Consider the following 21,048-nt stretch of genomic DNA (forward strand, 5'->3'; position numbering starts at 1 on the left):
AGTTACGATTACAGATGGCATAACCCTAGATCTGCATGATCACCTATAAAGTTATTTGTCTCATCTGACTGACCCACTTGCATTCAGTGTGAGATGTCAACCATACAATCTCCACAGCCTACTGAATCCTTCCTGAATATACTTTCTGACAGTACATTTCTTTTGACAGCTATGGGTGTGTAGTGGTTAACAGAGTAGCAAACTTGGTTTTGCTATCAGTCTTCCAGATTACTGGATTGTCATGTCACCAGTGGGAATAATAAATACTAGGACCCAATATAATTTTGAACCTTGAGACTTGTCTTCTTGGAAACCTGATGTCTTTCCTTAAAAAATGACTAAATGGGGTAGAGAGGAGTGTGAAGTTTTTGTTCCTTGCTTTTATGTTTCTTTATTTTAAATCAGTTGAAGAGAAAATAGTTGTACTATCTTTTTTGTCGATAACTCAGGCAACTGCAGTGAGATAATTTAGGATTTTTCTTTCTTTGCCATTTTAGTTACATTTCACTGCTTGACCTGACAGCATTTTCCATAGGATTGCTTTTGGGTTTATTCCCATGGAATACAGCAAGAAAGTACTATTTAGGAATTCAAAATATATATGGAAAAATTATAACAATATTTAAAATTCCTATACACCAGCATTAAATTTCAGATGCCAGTTCTGCACAGACCTAAATGAATAGTTTATATGAGACCCTTATAGGTGTCTTAGCAGTGGCATCACTAGGGTTCGCGTCACTCGGTGCGGGATACCAGCGCATCACCCCCATGCAGTGGGCGGGGCAACACCCCAGATGGTGGGTGTGTTTGATAGAACAAAGATAGAACACATTCTGCTTGAAATTACGCATTGATTGATATATAACTTGATGATATTATTCCTCCAAACTGTGATTTTAATGATTTTGGTCACTAATGGTGTCACACACACCCCCCCCAGGGTGTCAACTTACTAACACCTTATTGCAGCAGTTCTCAAACTTTTAGCACTGGGACCCACTTTTTAGAATGACAATCTGTCCAAGACCCACCAGAAGTGATGTCATGGTGGAAGTGACATCATCAAATTAAAATAAATAAGTATAAATAATTAAAGTAAAACAAATAAATAAGCAGAAGCCAGCCCTGTTCTACCAAGTGAATTTCCTCTGTAGCCTGCCTACAATAACACTCCCCCTCCAAAATCAGTAAGGTTTTCAGCCCTACCCAGTGCCCAGTTCAATTTAAAATCTTCTGCTTAAACCAGATCACTGTCAGGATCCACCTGGCTTTGCAAGTCTCGAAAAAGTTCACCTTATCAGCTGAAGCCTCTGTTTTGATCCTTTTTAGTTGCGGGGGGGGGGGGGGGGAGGCTGCCTTCTGGAGCACTTATTGAGCTCCAGTTCTATCAGATCAGTACCATTCTGATGTCTTCACCTTCCCCTTTGCCTGGCCTGACCACCAGCCAAGACACGTTTTCTTACTTGTGAGTAAACGCAACCGTGAGGCTTAGTTTCGCTTTCCATTGGGCTCAATACATCCCTCTGCTTGGAGGGAGGGTCTTCCTTCTCGGGTGTTTTTGGGGACTGCATTCATTGGATCAGGACCATTCTGGTGTCGTTGGATTCCTCTCAGCCTGCCCTTTCCAACGGACCAAGGCAAGTTTGCCTACTCACCAGTAAACGTGCAATATGGTTCAGTTTTACTTTCCATAGGGTTCCATGTATTTTTTGTTCTCTGGTTTTTTGGCCATAACTTTTGATAAAAGGAGATATTTCACTCTGGTTTTTTGCATTACATTCTGCTGGAAATTTTGCATCTAATGGTATATAACATGATGGTATTACCACGATTTTAGTGTGTCACCCCCTGTGCGCGTCACCCGGTGCGGCCCACACCCCCCCGCACCCCTAGCAACACCACTGTTTCTCAGAAGTTATCCATGATCAAAAGTCACGAAGAATAGTATACCTCTTATGCATCTTCTCTTAGAAACTCAGATTTCCATTTTCAAATAAGATTTCCCATTTGCATGCCTCCTTGACTAGTTTCTTTGCAGTAAGTATTTTTCTGCTAATCGTTGAGTAGCATCTTTTGAGTCTTTTGAAGAACTCTTTGCTTACCCATATAGTACTTGCAAGTTCAGAATGAAGTGGTTGTGTTTTGAGTGAGAGAGCCAGCAAGCATACAGGGCTGTTTACGCTTTATTTGGTTTACACAGTGCTGAATTTTATTTTAAATTAAAATTCTTTTGTGGTGTGGTTATGCATTTGGCAGAAATGTCAGTGTTGCCCTATAAAACAGATTTTTTAATAGTTGTATATGAAACTGTTCTTGCATTTCTGGCCCTTGCTATTTTAATGTTCTAGTTGCATTTATCTGTAGTAAGTTTTCATTGAATGAATTATGATTTTCATTTTGAGTAAAAAATAAAGAAAAACAGCAGGATAACACAAAAATTGAAGCTGCACAATTATGTTCTGTTCTGCATTCCCTCGGCAATAAAAACTGGGAAGAAATACAGGAGTCCCTGTATCTGCAGTTTCACGTATCCGCAGATATGGATGGCCCCCTTGCGGGACCCCACCTTTCAGAGGCGAGGAGAGCTGCGTCCTCCTCGCCTCTGGAGGGCCTTCTGCTTGGAACTTGGCAGGCCTTGGATTGGCCATTTTCATTTGAAAGCATCACTTTTGGTTTTCGGCTGAAAACTGCAAGTGACATTTTTATGCCCATAAAAAGGCATTAGGAGGGCTGGGGAAGAGACTGGGAGACTAAGGGCGCAATCCTGAACATGTCCTGGGGTGGCGCAAGTGCCATAAAGCACTTTTGCTCTGTCTTTGGAGCAAGGAGGCTGGCTCACAGATGTCCACTGGATGCGGGACCGGCTTGGCCAGGGCAACAGGTTAGCCCATGCCAACTGAGCTTGGCCAGTGTGGGGATCTGGGGGGTCATGGCGAGGGCAGGAGGAAGGTGTTTCTGGGCAGTGGGTTTGCCCATGAGTCGGTGGCGAGTGAGAGGGGCAGGGCCAGGATCTGGCATAAGTTCCGGATCCTGTCCCTGTTCCCGGACAGCCTGGGGCAGCTCCAGACTACTTGGATCTGTGCCACCTCTTTAGCTGTTGCAGATTTCTGTAGACCCATTGGGGCTGCTGCGGCATTACTTTAGGTAGAAGGAGGCAATTCCCCTTGCCCCAGGCTTAGCTGCTTTTGTCCCCAACTCTGCCTTGGAGGCTGGGTAGGCCTGCTGGCCTATCTGCTCCAAGACAGGTTAGGATTGGGCTGTACGAAACTGAGCTGTGAATCAGAATTTCCCCCATTCAAATCTTGCCCATGCCATGAACTACTTCATAACTTTAGACAAGCTGCTTCTTAGCCTCTGCTCCCCACTAGCAAAACGGGGATACTAATATTAAAGAGTTCAGCTGAAAACCGGAGTGATGATTTTCAACCTGGGCTAGGGAGGGCTGGGGAGGTTGCACGTGGCTTCCCTGTCCCCAGAATGTCTCTGGGGAGGTGGAAGGTGCGGGGGGCAGGGTGGCAAATGCTTCCCCAAGGCATCTGCTACCTGGGGGGGGGGGAGGAGGCAGTGGGCACAGGGAGTAGGGTCAAACATTTGCATTTTGCACTGTGTACATGGGTTTGTCTTATTGAAAGAAGAATTCTGTTGTCTCTGTGATTATTGAAAATTTAGAAATGCTCCTCACAAAGATTAGGCATGAAGGTAGATACCAACTTTAAGCAACAAAGGCTGCTTTTTCACAACAATTGCTGTTTTAGTTTTTTTAAATATGACTAATAAACATTTGGTTAAATTTGAGTGGTCAAAAAACCTGCTTTACTAAAAGTTCAATTTTTTTCCCTCAACTTTAAGTGACATGTATTAAATGTTGTAGGTCAAGAAGTAGTTTTCAAGTGCCTTGGTGAAGGAATTCTTGAAAAGGCCTTTCAGGGATATAATGCCTGCATTTTTGCCTATGGACAAACAGGTGAGAGTGGTATTCTTTCTCATTTCAGTGGTAATGTTTTTCTTTTGGATATTGTCAGTTTTTTTATTAGGGCCTTGCCACATCCTTCTTCCTAGGCCTCAGACAAGTGGAACGGGATGCCCCTCAGCAATTTTTCTCCTTCTTCCTTTAAGGCGTTGAGGACAGGATTTCTCTTTGGCCACCCTTTCTTCTTCCCCTCACTAGCCACTTTTGTTTTATTTAATACAGCATTCTGCGTATGTGCACACACAAATGGAATTCTCATTGCTCCAGTAATCTTTCCAGACATCTCACTTTTATTCCTATCAAATCTTGTTGTCTTCACTCTCCAGCAGTTCTCTCAGCGTATGGTCACTTTTTGAGTTACAGGTTGAGGGCCCAATCCAATCCAATTTTCCAGTGCTGGTGCTGCTGCACCTATCGGGTATGAACTGCTTCCAGTGTTTGGGAGACAGCCACAAAGGCCTCCTCAAGGTATGGGAACATTTGTTGCTTTGTGGCTGCACCGGTGCTGAAAACTTGGATAGGATTGGACCCTGAGCCTCATTATTCGCGAGGGTTCAGTTCCCAGAACCCACGTGGCAGAAATCTCATTAAAGCAAATCCATTTAAAAAATAATATCCCTTTGCTAGGTGATTTAAAAACAGTCTTGCTGATCTTTGTGATGCATCAAGCAGACAATCAGTCTCTCTCCAGTAGCTTAGAAAGTCTTCACTCTGATGCAGCAATCCCTCTGCCCTCTCTCACATTAAAGAGGCTATTTAACAATTGTTAAACCACTTTTTTCCTTTAATTGAAAGGTCCCTTCTTAGTGTTGAGATAAAACCTCAGGTGAAAAATCTGTTGATAATTAGGTTATACCTGTATATCTAAAGAAAGTTGGTCATGACTAAGTCCCATTGAAATTAATGGGCCTGAAGTGAGTCATAGCTGATATATCTCATTGATTTCTATGGTGTTTAGTCATAAACTGTCTCTGGCTGTAATTGGGTCCTTGTGTACCCTTTTATTAAGGATAAATTGAGGGCCTGTTACAGAATTGAACACAAGTGTTAAGAGACAAATTGACAAAAATTATTAGAGAAATCAGAAAGCTTGATTTTTGTAGTCTTCTCTTGGATGAGTTTCATGTTAGTTTTAACTGCCCTGAAGGCTGATGTTTCCTATTTATTTGTATATGGAAGTAGTATATCCTGAAATAAGTATAATGTAAATGTTGAAAGCTAATGAAGATACTTTTGTTCTTCTTTATGATATATCTGAGTAGTTACATATTGTAGTGGTCGTTTGTGTGCAGAGCTGACCTCAGAGGCTTCCAGAACTTGAGTATTCTGCCTTGTTGCTCTATGGGGAAATCCTAAACATGAGAAGAACAATTTGCCTTTTTGATCACCACTTCAGCAGCATTGTTAGGAAGCCTCCCTATTTGTCCTTTCATACCTCAGAGAACGATAATTCAGACTTTGTCATTTACTTGTTTTTTTCTCTATAATAGTATTAGTACTTGCTAATTATTATAACAAGTATTTTAAAAAATTATTTGTAGAGTAGTTAGTAGCTAGTTAACCTTGTCCTGTCATATGTCAAGCAGAGTCACTTTTTAAAAAATGCTGCCACTGTGGCATGAATGCTGAGAGAAGTATTGCTCCTGCCCAGTAAACCCATTAGAACCCCACCCACACAGGTTGACCTGGTAAGCTGAGTTCACCTGATGGACTTAGTTGACTGACTTTGGTGATGTGAAGTGACTGTTGCTACAGTTGAGGATGCCATTTTAATTTCCCCACAGTGCCTAGGCCCCCAGCATAGTTCGAACTTCCTAAGTCTCTTCCCTATTGCTGGGACGAACCCGGTAGTAGCACACATCAGTGGTGCAGAGTCCTCCTTGCATACTGGGGCCCAGTATTTCCCTAAAGGTAGGTTGTGTGTACAGAGGTGGCCCTTGCTGTGGGAAAATGAGGCATAAAAACATCATAATTTTAGTTATTTTCTTGTTGATTTATGAGTATGGTGTTTTGTACAAAATCTGAACCAGTCCAAAGTGTCTGAATTGGTTACCAAGCCATTTTTTAGTTAGTGCCTAAACTGGAGCTGTATATATATAAAAAAAGAATGCTAACGAACTAGAACTGAACCTAGATAGTTAATGGTTTGAGACTTAGACTGCTTGTTTAAAAATAGGGGCTTCTTTTATGTTCGCCTATAGTGAATCAACAGATTCTGAAACCACTCTAAATATTCCACATGTGAAAAAGTCTCTTATGTACATGTTTGTACCTGTCTGAAAAATGAATGAGGTATGTATACTCATATACTTGGAAACAATTTAGAATTCTTTATACAGTTGCAAGTCAAGTCAACATATCAACATCAGACTTGATATTGAGCTGTCCTGTACCTCAGGACAGCTCATCCAAGTTCAAGCATAACTTCTCAAGTAATGACCAATCTGCTAGGTTTTGACTGATACTGTCTTAGCTTTGAAATATTCAGTTAGTGTGTATTTCTAATAATAACTTTTATATTTCACTTTAGGAGGTTATAAAGGGATCCAGTACATATCAAACCAAATGCCTTCATCTATACATTTGTATTTTGTATTAATAGTGAGAGGATCAATAAACATATGGTTTGGGTTTGTCCAAAATTATATTATTTTTTCAGTAAAGCGACTGAAACACAGTAAGGATCTTTTAATGGCGGTCATGTTGAATTGTGATATCTCATGTTTTCAGAAGATTGATCTTTATGTATGCTATCTGCCCTCAGATTACTGTCTTTTCCTAGAAAGAAAGCTCAGATCCATCTTGGTCAACCACTGGTATAGAGAAGACAGAATAGGTTGGCTACTGGGTACCGTTTGGGTAGTGTAGCATATCATAAATATCTTCAAATTGTTCGGAAGAGTTAAAGTAGTGGACAACTTCATTTGCTATATCTACTAATTAGAGGTATGTTTCAACAATCAGTGCACAAAAATAAGCCATCTGCAGAAGGCTAACTGCTGTCTTTTACACTTTTCTGGAAAGTTAATTTTGTGAACATGTTTCTCACAAATGAGATAGAAACACATTTGCACAAAGGCTGAGTCACAACTAATGGACTTTACATTTATAATGTGAACCATAGCTTACTTGCTGCCTGCAGAAGCCATCCTATAGGTAGAAGACTTGGAAGATAATTTGCACTGAATATTTCTTGTTACCTAAGTAACTGTGCTGACTTATCATTGTACAGTGTAGCATACTATTTGTGCTTTTGAAGAACACACTGACTAACAAAATCTGAAATGTGGCTCAAAATGTGCTGTACAGATCATGGTGTCAAATTGGAGATAGTGATAGGATAGAAATACTTTCAAGATGGGTTTCAAAACACGTTTTCATATTTATTCCTTTTTAGGCTCAGGAAAATCCTTCTCGATGATGGGCAACACGGAGCAGCTGGGTCTGATTCCACGACTCTGCTGTGCTTTATTTCAGAGAATCACTTTAGAAGAAAATGACTTGCACACCTTTAAAGTTGAAGTGTCCTATATGGAGATCTACAATGAGAAAGTCAGAGATTTACTGGACCCAAAAGGGTAATTTGTTACTGTGTTTAGTCAATTTGACAGATTAGAATTGAATGCACACTGTGTATACTGAGACTCAGAACTACATAAGATGGCAATAGATGTGCATTTTAAAATATATTCTCTGCCTCATTTGCATGTAAAATAGGGAAATGCGTAGTACAGTCATGTGCCATTTAGCGATATGGATAGAGATCGGCATCCCTGTTGTCAAGCAGGGCTTGACACTATGCAAAGCCTCTGAAGCTGAGGGGAGCTCTCCTCATGTCGTCTCTGCGATGTTTTTCTGAGCCTCCTGGAGGCAACTCGCATTTGCATGTTGCCTCTGCAAGGCTCAGAATGCTGTAATCATGTGAGAGACGCGAATTCTGGTTTCCTCTGGGGAACTGGAAATTGTGTCTCTCACGTGATTGGGGCATTCTGACCTTATAGAGGCAGTGCATGAATGCACGCTGCCTCTGGGAGGCTCAGAAGAGTCTCCAGAGGCATGGGGGAGCTTCAGAGGTGAGGGGGTTACGAGCTCTTGACCTGTGGCAGCCATTGCATATGCGACCTGTTGCTGGCCAGAAGATTGTTAAGGGGCGCACACCTGTATAATATAGGTGGCAAACAGGTGGCAATACTATCTAACAAAGGATAGAATTGGGGTGAGTGCTGAAGTCTCTCCCTAACCATAGATTTTCCACCTGTAGTCCCCCCCACTACTCTTCTACCAGCCAAGTCTGCTTCCATTATAACTGGGAGAAATTAACTGGAGGGTTGTAAGGGCAGGGAAAGGGTTTGGTTCCTCACATTCCTTTTACTCCTTGAATAGTACCTCAGATGTTGTGTTATATGCAAATTGGGCACAAATGTCACTTAAAATCATGAGTCTATCGCCACTGCATGCAATTTCATGCTTACTGTAGTGAGTAGTTTTTACGAAAATGAAAATGTCAACCATCTGCAGTAAGCAGAAGTCCTGTAGGCATCTGGCTTACAAAGTTTGCCTCATAGTATATGTCTGAAAATGTCTGTAGGATCTCTTCTACTACTAGAATCTCTACTGCTATTTTAATACCTTACAGTGGTACCCTGATCTGTAGCAGTAGCTTGATTACTGTATAAACACTGGCAGGGGGACCCTGACTTTTCGTGGAAAAGGCAGTTCATTTCATTATCTTGTTCTTAAATTTCAAGTAGCAATTGAACTGCTTATGTCCCATATAAGACTTGCATTCTGTGGCAGAAAATTAGGGGAAATTATAAGGTGCAGGAAAAAATATAACATATAAGGTATAGAAAAAATACTAAAACTAAATTTGTAATATTAGAAATTTTGATTATAGTAATAGTTTTTTGACTCCTGCATTTTAGACAAATCAGATCATTTATCATTGAGATTTAAATTTTTATTTTCCTAGGGGATAAAAGCTGAATGATGGTTTCTGTAGTCTTAAACTATTTTTTTTGTTTCAAAGGAGTCGACAGTCCCTCAAAGTTCGCGAACACAAAGTGTTGGGACCATATGTAGATGGTTTGTCTCAGCTAGCTGTCACTAGCTTTGAGGTAGGTAAATAAGTACCTAGAAAATGGTATATCTGGGAATAGGGTGAAAAAACTGTTTAATAGAAATTGTAGAATTAGTACACCCACGGTTTGGCATCTGTAGATTTGCCTCAATGTGGGTGCTGACCACATTGGGTCTGGAGGGCCTCAAATACGCTTTGGAAGACAGACATTGACATCGTGTTTGGGTATAACTAAGCACAAGTAGAATGTGTTGCAAGTTGGCTTAAACATCTTTTAGCTAGCCTACCCAATCCTGAAAGTACTTGACAAGCAAAATCTTCCCCATTCCAACCCAGGAAAACAGAATAAATGCCGTCAAGGTTTCTGGGTTAACCATGAGGGCAAACAGATGGGTATTAATGCTTTTGAAAGGTACACAGGTATGGACATTGAGTCTGTAGAGTAGCACTTCCCAAACCTTTTAGCGCTAGTACTTGCAATCTATCGTGACACACAAAACTTTATTAGACAAAAATTATGTATTAATAATAATTAATGAATTATTAATTAATAACAATTCAGGTCCTGTGCTCCTGAGGCTGCTAGAGACCTTACATTTAGTATGTGTGTCTAGACATTTGCTAGACATGTGTGTCTAGACATTTGCTAGACTTTCCCTAGAAACTGACTTCAAGGATTGTTTCCCCAAACCTTTACAGTCATTCCAGGCTTCCCAGAAAGCTAAACTGGAGAGCAAGATGTGCAGTTAGGGACTTCCAGGCCAGTCAAATGGCTATAACTGGATTTACATGTGATCTAAAGCACACCAATTACTAGAGAAAACCAGAAAGTGTGACTTGTTAATTTGGAGGTATGTAGACAACCTCATACCACAGGTAAGCGTTCCACCCACAATCTCTCCATCCAGATTTCCTGCTGCTACAATTTTATTCTACAAACAGGGCAAGGCTGCTTGCAAAGTTTTTGTTATATTTCAGAAACTTTTCATGACCCACCAAAAATCAGCTCCTGACCCTCAGTTTGGGAATCACTGCTGTAGAGAAAAGGAGTTCTATAAGAGGAAGGTACCAAGAAGTGCTTTAGATTGTGCTTAATTACATTCACTTTTATCTGCCTCCCTCAAACATGTTTCACATCTTGTACTATGTAAAGTTAGTAGGGTGATTAAAGTAAATTGAGAATTTGCTAATAGAGAGAATGAGTTCATTGCTTGTTTTATGCTTTTATGAGTTCATTGCTTGTTTTATTCTTTTATGTTATGCTTCAGGATATTGAGTCATTGATGTCAGAGGGAAACAAGTCCCGAACAGTTGCAGCAACAAACATGAATGAGGAAAGCAGCCGCTCCCATGCTGTGTTTAATATTACAGTAACTCAGACACTTTATGACCTGCAGTCTGGCGTAAGTGGATTGAGCCTAAGGTTTTAAAAAAATATTTTGCATTAGTAATGTGCTCCTAAACATATTGTAAGTCTGTCCCATTGATTTTAATAGAACCATTTGGTAGTGGTACCAAATAAAATACATTTGAAGTAGAAGTGTCAGAGATTTATAGTGTGGATAGGATGTCAAAGGAAGCATACAGAAATTAGTTTAATCTAGAATTAAGGATTGTACTGTAGTGTAGTAGGTGAAGCAATTTGGGTTAAAGGGCTAGAGGTGTGGCAAGTAGCATGACCCCTTTAAATGTACAGGCCATGATAAACTTGACTTGGGCAAATAGTACATGAACTCACAATGTCATTTGTGGGCACAGGTCTGATACTTTATTGTATTTTATTATTACAGATAATTAAGTATATTGTATACACTTCTAGTTAGATCTAGTGTGGCACTTCCTTAGTTGTGTTGATCTAATATCTCTTCATTCTGTCCCTGTGCAATCACATGTGGGTATGAGCTCATGTGGGTAAGCCACCCACCAGGAACCGTCTGAAAGCAGTTAAGACATAATTATTTACCACTATTGGGTAGTTATGCCCCGAAAGAATGATGAAGTGAGGTGGATAGATTAGCATGAAAAACTGTTCTAAGAAATGTATTGCAAACTGTTTAGACTGAGTATTTAGTATTGGTTGCAGGAAGGGCTCAGAGTTCAGCAGCCTATGTCTGTGTCTTCGTAGAAGAGAAATGATAAATGACTGAGTTATTCAGAAGAACACGTAGTATAGGTCTTTCAAAATTCCCTTGGAATGCACATGGTAACTGCCTATTTAAAGTGCCTGCATGAAACAGTTGCATAAAAGGCTAAAATATTAGGGAGAGAACCAATCTAAGAGGATAACAGCCCAATCCTAACCTGTGCTGGAACAGGCAGACAGGCAGGATATTTTTCCCCTTACCCCAGGGAACACCCCAACTATTCCTATGGAGCTACAGTACTTGGATTTGTGCCAGTGTATTGGCTGGCACAAATCCGAGCAGCCCATGTAAAGCTGCAGGACTTTGAAGTGGGGGTTAGGGTATGACGTGGGCTGATACCACTGATCCTACCCCAAAACGAATGTTTTGTCCCTCCTTGCCTCCAAAAGACTCCTGTGCTGTCCTGCCTGGGCTGGTGCAAATTTACCCTGTGTGGGTGTGGATCTGGCGTCCAAGAGCTGGTGCAGCCCAGCTGGCTCTAGAGTAGTAAAGCACATTTGCAACACTCCTGGGCTGGCACAGGGAGAGTGCACCAGCCTAGCACAACCTTTTGATTATGCTTTAAATATGATAAGCATATTCCAAAGAGGAGGGGCAAACTTGCTGTGGATCCTGAACTTTCACAGAGATTTTCTGCTGGCTGCCTCATGCTTATACAACACAAAGAGATGGGAATAGAGATGGGAATAGATAAGGAGTAACATTTATGGATAATTGGAATCCTGTTACATTAAAGATGCACACATGCATCTTTAATGTAATTGTCTAGGTCAGGGGTGTCAAAAGTAAAGCCCATGATCCAGATGCAGCCCCTGGAAGCTCTTTATTCAGCCTCCGTTATAATTGGGCTCTCCCAGAGCCACTCTTTTCAGCAGCACTGCTTCTGCCAAAGTATCATTTTGCAGAGTACCCTTCAGCTGCTATGCTGCAAAGTGACACCTCAGCAGAAGCAGCATTGCTGAAAAGGCGGCAATGCTCTCCATATCTTGAAAATATGATCAAGATTTGTATATTTTCTCTTTTGTCATTTGCAGCTGGTGAGCTCCTACTTGAGAACAAAATGCTTATTTCTGGCCATCATCTGCTTAATTATGTCACTTCTGCTTAATGATGTCATTTCCGGCCCTCAGCAGGCGCCATGAACCATATTTGGCCCTCTGTATGAAACGGTTTTGACACCCTTTATCTAGGTATCTTTTAATGTATACCTTATGGAAAAAGAAATGTTTACTATTTAGAATTTTGATGCCAGTGTGGTTTAATCAAATTAAAGGTTGCCGTGCTTATTTACATCATTACTTGTAAATCCTATAGATAGAGGTGTTTAAATATGGTGTTATTTATTTTATTCAGAAGTAAGCTCATTGTGTTCAGTAAGTCTTAAGGCCCAATCCTATCCAATTTTCAAGCACTGGTACAGCCATAATGCAGCCCCAAGGGGTTGCAGCCCCAAGGGCTGCATAATGCATAATGCAGCCATAATGCAGCCTTAAAGGGGCCTCTGTGACTGCTGCCCCACCACAAGATGCAGTGAATGCCCCATTGGCACAGCTGCACCAGCACTGGAAAACTGAATAGGATTGGCCCTTAGTCTGTAATCCTGTTTTATCACAGGAAACAAACATCTCTACCTATAGGGTAAATAAAAGTTACATTTTGTGTATTAACCACTTATATTTAATTGAAATGAAAAGGAATAATAGATACTTACAAATATATATTGCTGTTGGATTATAGTAATGAAATATTTTTCTCTGGAAGAGGAGGGGGTTAATTCTGTACTGTGTGGGATGCCCCTCTCTCTGCATGAGATGGGGCCAGACTGCTGATATTGTCTCCTCCACAAGGGGGCATCCTGGTCCCAGTCCGGTCCTGGCTCTCCAAGGGACAGGTCGGGTTTTTGCTAGCTCCAGAGAGCTTAGCATTTTCTACCTTTCTCCTCCTTCCTCTTCAAGGAGATCTCTCCCTGGCCTCCATCCCCACTCTTTTTCTCCTCCATTGCCCTTCCCTACCCAGTCGCTTGTCCTAGGCAGGGACTGGGCCAGCTTTGGGGGTAGCATCGGGGGTTTGTGAGCTGACTGACATGGTCCTTGCCCCGCCTTCCTCTGGCACAGCTTTGAGGCACTGGAGTTCCTTCCACGTGCCAACCCCAGGTTCGTGCGGGGAGAGAGGCAAGCAGCACAACCACGCACAGCGCTCCTGCGAGCACCAGGAGGCAGAGAGAGAAAGCGTCACAGCGCAGGCTGTAGGACGTCTCCTCTGGCGCGGTAGAGGTGCCTCCCACTCTGGCCTTTGGCTGTGAGGGGAAGGCTACTTGGGAGTAGAGCAGTCAGGCAACCAACCAAGGAGCAGCTCCAGCCTAGCAAACTGCATAAGAGGATAGAGGGGCAGCCTCGGGCAGGCATCCCATCTATGGGACTCCTGGGACATGGTGAGGGGGCAGATGGTAGACCCCAAGGGGACAACCCCAATCCAGGTCCTTCTACCAAAGGGGGCCAGGCAACTTCACCCTCCCCCCTGGATTTTTCTGTCATGGTCAGGGAAGCCATGGGGGGATGTTAAAAAAGGACCTGCCTTCTCTCATTAAGAGGACAATTAAGAAGTCTAAGAAGACCAGGAAGAGGGATAGATCACCTAGTTCCCTATCCTCTTCCCTCTCTTCCTCAAGTGAGAGCTCAGGGTCTCCCCCCCCCCCCGCGCATCCAAGCGCAGAAGGAGGGGCAAGAAGCCCAAGCAAACCAAGAGAGCAGCACAGGAGTGCTCTAAGAGGCACCAAGCCAAGGGAAAAGCCAAGGAGAGGTCCAGATCCCCCTCCTCCTCTCCCTCCCTCTCCTCTTCCTCCCACACATCTGGTTCTGGGAGGGAGGAAGGGTAACTCTCTGGCAATGATGCTGATAGTGAACTGCCCCAGAAGGTAGATAGGCTCTTCCCTATAGACCTGTTCCCCAGAGTGATGGGCAAGGCTTCCCAGTCACTAAACCTTCCTCCTGAGGGCGACGCCACACAGAATCAGGAAGGGGGCACATCAGCAAACCTACATGGCTTGTTTCCCAAGGGCCCAGTCTACCCCACGGTCGTGACCTTCCCAGAAGCCTTCCAGCGTGTGCTGGATGTTGAATGGACCAATCCTAACCAACACAGACACAGCTCCTGGGTTATTGACAAGCTGTACACCCTGTCAGATAAGGTACTCCAGTCCTTCAAAGTTCCAGTGGTGGATGCTCCTGTCGCAGCGCTATCCTCCAGTGCAGTTCTTCCCTCCGAGGGGGAAGGGGGTCCTAAAGATGGTTGTGACAAAAGAATTGAGGGCTCTCTCAAGCGCAACTTTGAGGTCACCTCCCACGCTCTGCGTGCAGTAGCCGCCAATTCCATTATGGCCAGGGCTACCTTCCTGTGGGCAGAGGAATTGGCAACCTCAGAGCATGGAATGTCCAAGAGGGCAAGGAGTTCCTTAAAGAAAATAGCCCTGGCAGCCGCCTTTATGGCAGACCCCTTGCTAGATGCACTACAGTTGAATGCAAGGGCTCTGGTTTCTAACATGGTCGCTAGGCGCCACATTTGGCTACGTGCCTGGGATGGCAATGCAGCCTCTCGGTCTAGATTCGTAGGCATGCCTTTCCAAGGGGGTAAGCTCTTTGGACAGACCCTGGATCCTCTTCTGGTGGAGTCCAAGGACAAATGCAAGGTGCTTCCTTTGGGCAAGAAGGAGCCTAGCAAGGGAAAGTCTAGTACTTTTCACTCCTTCAGGTCCAATTTCAGATCACAGGACACACCCAAGTCCAGGGCCAAGTGGGCCAAATCCCGCCTCTTCCCCAGAAGTAGGCCCCAGAGTGGCACTGGCTCAGGACAAACCCCCAAGGCCACCACAGACCACCGGGGGGCATGATGCCAAGCTTGGAGATGCCCCCTGCCCTATAGGGGGGCGCCTCCTTGGCTTCGCAGACTCCTGGCGGGTTACCGCCTCCGACACCTGGGTTCCCCAGGTGGTTTCCCTAGACTGTGCACTGGCATGCCTCAGTCCTCGCCAAGAGCGTTTCTGGTGGGTCCCAGTGTCCAGGGACCCCCTGAAACGCCAGCAGAATCTGGACGCCATCCAACACCTACGGGACATCAAGGCAATAGAGAGAGTGCCTGCAGCCCAGAGGGATTGGGGGGTGTATTCATAAGAACATAAGAACAGCCCCACTGGATCAGGCCATAGGCCCATCTAGTCTAGCTTCCTGTATCTCACAGCGGCCCACCAAATGCCCCAGGGAGCACACCAGATAACAAGAGATCTCATCCTGGTGCCCTGCCTTGCATCTGGCATTCTGACATAGCCCATTTCTAAAATCAGGAGGTAGCACATACACATCATGGCTTGTAACCTGTAATGGATTTTTCCTCCTGAAACTTGTCCAATCCCCTTTTAAAGGCGTCCAGGCCAGATGCCATCACCACACCCTGTGGCAAGGAGTTCCACAGACCAACCACATGCTGAGTAAAGAAATATTTTCTTTTGTCTGTTCTAACTCTCCCAACACTCAATTTTAGTGGATTCAGTATTCTTCCTGGTGCTGAAGAGGAACGGAAAAATGAGGGACCTACAGGTCACCATACAGGGACTCAGGCTGTCTTGTCAGGATGTGGTGGCTTGGTCTCGGTTTCACACCCGTCCCCTCCAGTCGACTCTCTCCCTCTTCCTACATCGGGTGGAGAGGAGACAGCATCGCCCCATCCCTATAACACTGCAGTTAAGGGATTGCCTGAACTGGTGGTTGGCCCCAGGGAGGCTATCACTGGGGGTCAGCCTGGAGATCCCATCCAGGACTGTGGTGACCATGGACACCAGTCTCCCAGAGTTGGGAGCCCACCTGGAGGACTCAGTCCCTGTGCAACGAGGAACTTGCACAGGGACTCTGGGAACCAAGGGGGTCCCAGTACAGCCTCAAAGGGTTGGAACTGCGGACCATCCCACTGGGATCCCACAGTAAGATTCAAGGGGCCCATGTGCTGGTAAGAACAGACAACACGACCGCCAAGGCCTAAGTATGCAGGCAGGGAGGCACCAGGTATGCACAGCTAATGCAGGAGGCCTTTCCACCTTGGTCTGTCCTCCTGCTGGTCCTCCGCAGGGTCAGGAAACTGGGAGTGGAAGTTCTCCTAGTGGCACCACACTGACCATGCAGGCCTTGGTTCTCGAGGATAGTCCAGTTTGCAGACGAGCCAGGGTGGCCACTACCAGCACACACACACAGATCTGCTGCAGCAAGGGCCACTCCTTCATCCCAAGTCACAGATGTTCCGGCTGACAACCTGGCTGTTGAACAGGCATCGCTGTCCCAGTGCGGTTACCCAGACAGGGTTCTGAACACCCTCCTGGCCTCCAGAAGAAAATCGACCAACAAGGTGTATGGGTCTACCTGGAGGTGGTTTGTGCATTGGACCAACGCTAAGGGTGTCAGTGCCACCAGGCTCAAGACTAAGCTTATCTTAGAGTTCCTGCAGGAGGGTCTTGAAAAGGGCCTCAGCATCTGTACCCTCAAACGGCAGGTAGCAGCTCTAAACAGCATTTTGGAGGTAGGAATTAAGCGTAGCATCTCTGTGCACCCACATGTCAGGCGTTTCCTTAAGGAGGTAGCTCTTCTTAACCCCCCAACTGTACATAGATTTCCTACCTGGAACGTGGGGATGGTCTCTTCTGCCATGATAAAGGCTCCCTTCTTCCCCCTTGAAGGAAGTCACCCTTAAGACGCTCTTCCTGGTTGCGATTACCTCGGCCAGGAGGGTGTCAGAGATAGGGCCTGCCTTATCGATTAATGACAATCCTTGTGTTTTCCACCAGGACAAGGTGGTTCTGCACCTGGACCCTTCATTCCACCCTAAAGTGAACTCCCTCTTCCATTGGTCGCAGGACATCGTGTTGCCCTCATTCTGCCCACAGCCGTTTCATAGGAGGGAAAAAGAGTGTCATACCCCCGACATCCTCAGGGCTCTGTGTTATTATACAGAGCATTCCAAGAGCATCAGGAAAACTGACACCTGTTTATCACCTTTGTTGGCTCGTCCCCAGGCAAGAAGGCTTCGGTGGCCTCCTTGGCAAGGTGGCTAAAGGGGGCCATTGTGGAGGCATATGGAGCACTGGGGATAGAACCTCCTGAGGGTATCACTGCGCACTTCACTAGGGGGGTGGCAACTTCCGCAGCCTTCAAAGGGGTGGCCTCTCTCGAGGATATATGCAAGGCAGCCACTTGGGCCTCTCCAAATACCTTCACCAGGCACTATAAAATTGACCTGGCTGCCTCTGCTGAAGCCGCCTTTGGTAGGAGGATCCTGCAAACGGTTTTGCAGCGGTAGGGGGCGATCTCACCAGACCCACCCAGGCGATATGTAGCTTTGGCATATCCCACACAGTACAGAATTAACCCCTTCCTCTTCCAGAGAAAAATGGAATTCTTACCTGTGAATATCCTCTTCCGGAAGAGGAAGGGGTTCATTCTGCCCACCGCTCTCCTTGGTGAGATTCCTCGGCTGCAGTCCCCCTGTGGCTTCCTCGTCGGCTGGAGAGTGGTAGTTAGGGCATCCTGAGGCCAGGTTCCCTACCTCTCCTCCATGTTATTTTCAAGTCTTGCTGATCTCAGATGAGGCAGTTTGCCAGGTGGCGCTGTAGGCCTCCAGGGTGTTCTGCGGGCCATGTGGGAAACCACAGCGGAGGTTTGGGGGAATCCTGGTTCTTGCTCTTTAGTCCAGACTGGGACCGGGACGCCCCCTGGTGGAGGAGAAAATGTCAGCAGTCCAGAGGAGCATCCCATACAGTACAGAATGAACCCCTAACTCTTCCAAGAACAGGATATTCACAGGTAAGAATTCCATTTTTTACTATTTTAAGTGTGGTTTAAAATAGGGCTTATAAAGTAACTGTTACTGTTCATGTTTTTTTAGATTTCCAGTTCTTGCTGTTTGTATTTGCACTGATAAAGGTCATTCTTGGGCTATTTCTTTGTTTTTGTGATAATATTTCTTTCTGTTTCTGCTTAGAACTCTGGAGAGAAAGTGAGCAAAGTCAGCTTGGTAGATTTGGCTGGTAGTGAAAGAGTATCTAAAACAGGAGCAGCTGGAGAACGTCTAAAGGAAGGCAGCAATATCAACAAGTAAGGCTTGGTGAACCTGAATTTTCCAAATAAATATTCTTTCTTGCTAGTCTCTTCAGAAATTTATTCTGATTAAATTTCTGGTCAGTATACTTAGATGTACTTTTAAGTCCTGAGTGTTTGAATAGTCTCTCTTCTGTAGGTTGTTTCCATTGGTGTGCCAACTATATGACTAAAAAAGAAAATCTTTAATTTGAAGTGACAGAAGTGCTCATTAAATTTCCTCACTCCAGTTTCCTCAGCAGTTGAGGTTATTGCATCAAGGAGGAACCAAAGAGAGTTAGACTTTTGCAGGGTTACAGAGTTTTCAGAAATCTTGTAGCTTTGTGTAATCAAAATTCAAGAATACCTGTAATTATCAAGTAACATCAAGTGTCTGTGCCTCCCATAATTGAAATAAGTTACAGGCATTTTAATTCCTGTTGTAATAAACAATATCTGCTTCTGTGAGAATAAAACAGTCCTAGCAAAACCAAAACAAGGCAGCATGTGTGTGTTTACTCATGAGTAGGCAAATTTGCCTTAGTCCACTTTGAAAAGCTGTCTAATGAAACGCCAGCGGAATGGTTCTGATCCAGTGAATGCAGGCCCCAACAAACTCTTGAAAGGAAGTCCCCCCACCTGATGAGGAAAATGCATTGAGCCCTATGGAAAGTGAAACTGAGCCACACATGAGCATTTAGTTGTGAGTAGGCAAATATGCCTCGGCTCTTATTGAAGGCCAGGTAAAGGGGAATACAAGGCTATGAGAATGGTCGTGATCCAATGAATGTTGGAGCTCAACAAATGCACCAGAAGGCAGTCACAACCACCTTAGTAAAAAGGATAAAAACAGTGACTTGAGCAGCTGGTAAAGTAAACTTTTTTTTTTTAGTCTTCTAAAGTTAGATGGGTCCTGATAGAGTGTTATTTTTTTAAAAATGGTTCTCAGTGTATAAAGTTTGGGAGCCAATAGCTTAAGCCATCTGCAGTTGTTTGAATCCGCTGATATGGAGCCTACAGAATCAGAGGGCCCACAGTATAGGAGAGAATTCCTCAGTTACTGTTACAGTTTCTAATGTTGATACTTTGAAGCAGCAGGCACCAAACCCCGGCCTGCCAGCCAGATTCAGCGCCTGCAAAATGCCTTCCCTGTCAGGAGTAGCGCTTACTGTTCTGCACTGCTATCTGTTATCTTGCCAACCTATCTTCTTGCAAAGTCACACATGGCAGCTGCTTCAGCTGCCTATTGCCCCAGCAAGGTCTGCACCAGTTTTCCAGGCAGAAGCAGCTGGCTGGAGCAACTTTGCAAGAAGATTGGTTGGCAAGATAGGAGGGCAGGAGGTCTGGTCTAGAGCGTAGAGCCTCCGTTTGCCTGAAGATAACAGCTGAAGGTCGCCAGTTCGAGGCCACCAGCACTGTGAACGGGGAGACCTTGAAGCAGCTGACAAGCCGAGCTGAGTTTTTCCATCTGTTCTTTGGCTGCTCTTCAAGTGAGATAGAAAGGATTGTCAGCTTGCGTGGGAGGAAACTGGAGGCCAGAATGTGATACCAGATCATAAAAGGATCCCTCTGAAATGTTGTAGCTCTTGAAAGACAGAACCTTTGTCAATTGTAAAAATCCCTATAGGGATTTAGTATAGCCTGCCTGTGTAAACCGCCTTGAAATAAAGTCTGAGGAGAAATCTGAAGACCAAGAAAGGCGGTATATAAATACCTGTATTATCATCATTATCATTATCATTATCATTATTATTAAGATAGCAGGTAGCAGCACAGAATGGTAAGTGCTACTCCTGACAGGAAGGATTTTTCAAACTCAGTGGTCCAGTTTGGAGGTGACTGGTTTAAATGGTCATTTATTTTTTTGTTGTAAAGTGCTCTTTATTGCATATATTAACTGTTTCTTTAAAACATAAGTAGGATTAAAGATTTACTATTGTTTATTAGATGGTTGCTCATTATTAAATCATGATCCAGTCTTAGTTTTGGATAAAGAGCAAACTGCTATTGCAGAGCAGTTTGATTTAAAAGATTACTATATTTAGACTGCATTCCTTGTCAAATCCCTACCGTTTTGCTGCTCCATTCTCTTGTGTCTAACCAGTTTGTGGGAGGTCTTTTTCTTGGAGTTCTGTTTGACTGTGTGTGGTACTGCATGAACTCCAATACAGCCTACTGTTGATACTTCTTTTGACCTTAATTTTTTTGATACATGCAATATGTTTTAGTTAGTATGTGGAAGATCCATGAACTTCAGAGAGCTGGCTCCTTGGTCATTACCCTCTGAGAAATACCCACTACTTTTGAAATCCTGTTCTTTACAAATTCTTCAGTTTATTATATTCTCCATAACCTTACTTTTCTTGCAAGATTATGTTATACATATTGTTAATGAATATATTTATGTTCAAATGGATGACAATTTGCTTCTCTCCTAGATCACTCTCAACACTAGGCTTGGTTATTTCATCACTTGCAGACCAAGCAGCAGGAAAGGGGAAAAACAAATTTGTGCCTTACAGAGATTCTGTACTTACATGGCTTCTCAAGGTAAACCTTGAATTTATTTTGTAATTTAAGGAAAAATGAAAAATCATGTATATCATGCTGTTTTGCACTGCAATGTACAAGTTATTGTTTCTTGACTTGTGAAACATTGCAGATACAAACTCTTCCTAGTATTACAGAATGTAGTCCTGCTTTTCTTGTTACCCTAATATTTTGACACAAGTGTTTACT

At 43.9% G+C, this 21,048-nt stretch overlaps 1 protein-coding gene across 3 annotated transcripts in view; it reads left to right on the forward strand.

The window, feature by feature from the left end:
- KIF13A (kinesin family member 13A) overlaps window positions 1-21,048 on the forward strand; it is a 128,712-nt gene that overhangs the window by 37,933 nt on the left and 69,731 nt on the right. For all 3 annotated transcript variants that reach the window (XM_066623208.1, XM_066623209.1, XM_066623210.1), the window contains exons 5-10: window positions 3,875-3,967; window positions 7,371-7,551; window positions 9,003-9,090; window positions 10,322-10,456; window positions 18,215-18,327; window positions 20,748-20,859. In XM_066623208.1, coding sequence (XP_066479305.1) covers window positions 3,875-3,967; window positions 7,371-7,551; window positions 9,003-9,090; window positions 10,322-10,456; window positions 18,215-18,327; window positions 20,748-20,859 — 722 coding nt within the window. The remainder of the gene's footprint in view (window positions 1-3,874; window positions 3,968-7,370; window positions 7,552-9,002; window positions 9,091-10,321; window positions 10,457-18,214; window positions 18,328-20,747; window positions 20,860-21,048) is intronic.

This window comes from Tiliqua scincoides, chromosome 4, assembly GCF_035046505.1.
Source record: "Tiliqua scincoides isolate rTilSci1 chromosome 4, rTilSci1.hap2, whole genome shotgun sequence".
In the NCBI taxonomy this organism is placed as follows: Eukaryota; Metazoa; Chordata; class Lepidosauria; order Squamata; family Scincidae; genus Tiliqua; species Tiliqua scincoides.